Source organism: Olea europaea, unplaced genomic scaffold (genome assembly GCF_002742605.1).
Source record: "Olea europaea var. sylvestris unplaced genomic scaffold, O_europaea_v1 scaffold10529, whole genome shotgun sequence".
NCBI lineage: Eukaryota > Viridiplantae > Streptophyta > Magnoliopsida > Lamiales > Oleaceae > Olea > Olea europaea.
The window spans coordinates 1-4261 of record NW_019227872.1 but is presented as its reverse complement, the minus strand read 5'-3'; the positions used below and the strand labels follow the sequence as shown (position 1 = coordinate 4261).

At 35.1% G+C, this 4261-nt stretch overlaps 1 protein-coding gene across 1 annotated transcript; it reads right to left on the bottom strand.

Moving 5' to 3' along the window:
• Nucleotides 1-436: 436 nt before the first annotated feature.
• Nucleotides 437-3909, bottom strand: LOC111372936 (transcription initiation factor TFIID subunit 1-like). The gene is made up of 5 exons (XM_022995365.1): nt 3685-3909; nt 3083-3141; nt 1842-1948; nt 696-758; nt 437-493 (listed from the first exon to the last, which is right to left on the bottom strand). Exons 1-5 carry the CDS (start codon nt 3828-3830, stop codon nt 437-439), a joined length of 432 nt encoding a protein of 143 aa, XP_022851133.1. The 5' UTR covers nt 3831-3909.
• Between the last annotated feature and the right edge of the window lie 352 nt (nt 3910-4261).

The window sequence follows — 4261 nt, the reverse complement described above, 5'->3', positions numbered from 1 at the left end:
ACAAAACATTCAAATTACTATAAAAGAAGGCGAGTTAACCAGCTTTTGGCTTGCAAACAAAGAATTTAACCCCTCTCCACCTAAAATTATAACATTCCTTATATCTAAATTGCAGTGGTAGTATATATTTCATGTAGCTCCAAAAAAGTAGTACTATATTTGAAGTATGTTAATAATCTCTGCTCGCGGTTTTCAAACTCAGTCCCAACACAAGGTAAAGTAGAGGGATTGTGGTAGGTTGAGAGCCAGCATAAAACTTTTCATATCTTATGACATGAATACTAATACACATTTCATTATCGTTGTATATAAATAACTCATAAGTCCTTTTCCAAAATTCTTAAGTGGCAAAAATAGAAACCAAATGTTCATGATACAAACTCAAGGATAATAAAATTACTAACTGAAATTAAATAACTGCATGATTTAGCGATCATCAGTACTCACCTTGATCTGCAGTATCAGTTGTTGTATGCGGCAATTGTACAGACAACTGAAAATTAAGAGCACAAAGGAAAGCATTAGTGTCATAAGCAGGGAATGAGATCATATAGAGATACTCCATCTGTAATTTGCATCAATGCTTATACCAGAATATCTACCAATAAACAATTATCTATTAAATGCATTTAAAAGTGATAAGTTTTGACACAATCAAAATCATATGGCTTGATACTGAATTGAGACTTCCATACATCTATCTCGGTCAGGGATGAACCAAGCTTGTCCACCAATGCAGAGAGATGTTCCTTTGCATCCTGAAAGCAAAAGACATGGGCATAATTTAGCAAGACCATTTGATCATGCTTCCACCACCTAATGCTGGAAAAAAGTTGAACAGCAGAATGTGCTTCACAGTTGAGTCACCAATTTCAACATAGTCAAAAGGTACAAAGAGAATCTAATAATGTACACCGTTTTTTAATAGCAGTGGTTAAACTAAAATACTCCTATTCCAGAGATGGTGCGATCACATATGACGAGCTATTAATGACAATGTTCTGCACACATATTGTCAGCAAAACAGGGAACAAATTTTTATCAATCTTCATCTTAGGAGCAATGACATATAAGCTGCCCACTCTGAGACAGCAGCCTTCATTACATAACACAACCCTACAGAAAATTTGAATAACAACATTATCCATGTTCCCCTACATAATATAATAAAAACAAATGACTGGTGGAGAAATTCTACAGATTTTCTCTCAATTAGTCATAGGACTGTCTCGAAAAAACTATATTACAGCATATGTAGATCATAGAACCAGGCTTCCTCCAGTTTCTTATCATCTACAATGTAAATAGATGATAAGAGAAATTGTTGAAGGATTCATGGATACAAAAATTTGACAAGACAGATTATTCTAGATTATTCTTTTGTCAGTCTATGATCCCTAAGAAATGAAAGAATCAAATGTCAGTGCATATGAACAGTCCCATATTTGAACATAAAACCTCAAGCATCATACTTGTACAGATTTAGTATCAACCATGTGCAGATCTAAGTACAAAAAGTGGTTGTGAGCGTGCACTTTCTCAGACCTAGTGTGTGTGTGTTTGTGTGTGTATGAGAGAGAGAGGGGGAGAGAGAGAGCATAGATGATGGGACAACAGGAGGTGTACTCTTCATTTATTTATTTATTTTTATTTTTATTTTTTGAAATTAAAAATATAGTATGACAGAACCAACACGATACAAATTTTGAGGATAAAACAAGAAATTACTAATTGGGAGAAAAAAATGAATAAGAAGAGGACAAGGAGTCCTTGCATTTTTAAACTTAGAAAGGGAAAAAAATAAATAAATAAATAAATAAGAAGAAGAAGAAGAAGATCACCTCATCAAGGTAATCAACATCAAGATCACCAGAGCCATCCACGTTTCCAAACATGAATCCCAATAGACGGTTACCCCCAGCACCCTCCTCATATTCATCATCGTCATCTGTCAAATCAAAACAAAGTAGTAGTCTGCCAAATCAATGTTCCATATATAACAAGGGCATGTAGCTTTTCAGCATCTTTATTCTTTAAAAAGATAACAGCGGTAGACAAGAATGAGAACTCAAGAAAATGATGCCTATTTTTGCGCTTACCAATAAACTAAGCTGCCATAGATGCACTTATTATGTTTACAGTCCACTGCACAAAACATATTTTTGTCCAATTCATCAAACATGACAGCTTTAACTAAGTCTCAGTCTAAGCGTAATTTTCAACAACAGGAGGTCCTGTCTAAAGTAATGCGACTCATATACACACAATGAACAGCAGAGAATTATTTATAAGAGCGTAATTCAAGTATCCGGCCTTCTTCAACTAAATAAATTCAAGTATCTCACGCTCTCGGATCCTGCTTCCTAGAGATTACAGCCTATAAGTTAGCTTCTAATTATATTAATACTTCATCTAAATGTCATAATAAAATAAAAGAACAACACCTGGAACTTATATCAGTGCTCGCATCGACACAGCTTAACTATTTCAAATACATGACATATCAAATCTTATCACGAGACAATGGGCAAGGGTAACTACTTGTCTAATATAAAATAAGTTTCAACACTCATTTTAGAAAGTTCGCATTACATTGGACATCAGCTTACCGTAAAAGCAAAGGAAAAAAGTTGTTAACTCCACAAAGTCCATGTATCCGAAGATTAGAAGCTGTATGTTTCAAATATTTATACATATACAGACAACCGATGACCTAACGCATAAAGACACCCTGTCCAATTAACATAAATTTGGTCATAGCAAACCAATCAAGAAGCAAGTAGGCATGCCATAAGTGAGGTTGCATATGATTCTACCCGTTATTGGCTCATTGTACATATACTGAAAAGGATTGCCCCATTGGAAAAGGAGGCATGTTCTCGGCGTGTTAACTTTTCCTTTTTTTTTCTTTTTTTTTTTCTCATTTTGGTGGGGGATTAAGATAGAAATTCTACCAAAAGCCAAAACTGAAAATGAAATGAAAAATATAACAAGAAGTTGATATTTCTACGTTTCACAGAAGTAGAAATTAAATTCTAGTTCCTTTTGCAAATTGGAAAGATTGGTGAAAAGGATAGTACACCTTCATCATGGCCAACATGAGATGGGCTACTTGACTCGTATCCCATGTGCTTAAAAATTCTGCAAATGCAAAAGCACATTATTCAGAAAAATGTACAGGTCAACCAGAAGGTATTCTTCTTTATGCAATGAAGTGTAATAGAAGGACAGGCTCCTTAATCTATTTTTCAGAAGAAGAAGAAAAGAGAGAAGACTCCTGCACTCCACGGTGTTCAAATGGCACATTTAGGCAATATGATAACACCAATTATAATAACTATTTGCAAGGAAAAGCATGCAGAATACAGAACATAAGAAAAAATACAATTGGTTCGGACCAAATTTCCAGGTCGAGCTGGGAACAAACAGGTAGAACTGGATGCAATGTTCCTCGCTCGAATCTGGTTCAATTAGGGAGAGGAGGGATGCTGAGGTGTAACAATAACCAGAAAACTCTTTGAGAGTTAATTTCAACACGTAAAATTAAAAAGAATGAAGAGGAAAACTTATTCAGAATCTTGAACATTTCAAAGAATGTTTCTTGCATAAAACGGGTTAATTTGAAGAAACAAAATATCGAAGCAGAATCATTACACTCTCTAATGTGAATCAAAATAAACGAACCTGAATTGACACAAGCCAAAAGTTGCTTTCTTGAAATCCAGTGGCAATTTGATTGAATAATACACCAAGAAAGCCAAGAGAAACGAAGAGCAAAAGGTATAGGTTTGATGAGAATTTATAGAACAAAAAAGTTGATAACTTCGCATACATCAGCTTTACCAATTTCATGAAACAGGACTTTTACAAAATCAAAATCCAATTCACCGAAACTTAAAACTTGCAATAATTTTTTTTCATTTTTACTTACGTTCGAGAGAAGATGAGGAGCTCCGACTGGAATCTGAAACTCGAAGGCGAATGGCAGCTGGGTGACTGCAACTGTAGGGTATCTGTATGACAGTGGCAAATGAAATCTGGAATCGAGACCGGATGGTGAAGCAGAAGCGAATATATTTTTGGTGGCGCAAATGGGGATTTGCATAAATGTGTAGAGAGATTGGTGTGAGAATATGAAGAAGATGAATGATTGGGGTTTGGATTGGTATCACGTCCGTAGACTGTAACTTTGATCTTTTCAGTTCAACTTTAGGACAACCCTTAAGAAGTTGTTTGGCGTTCCGACCCTAAATTCACTCAT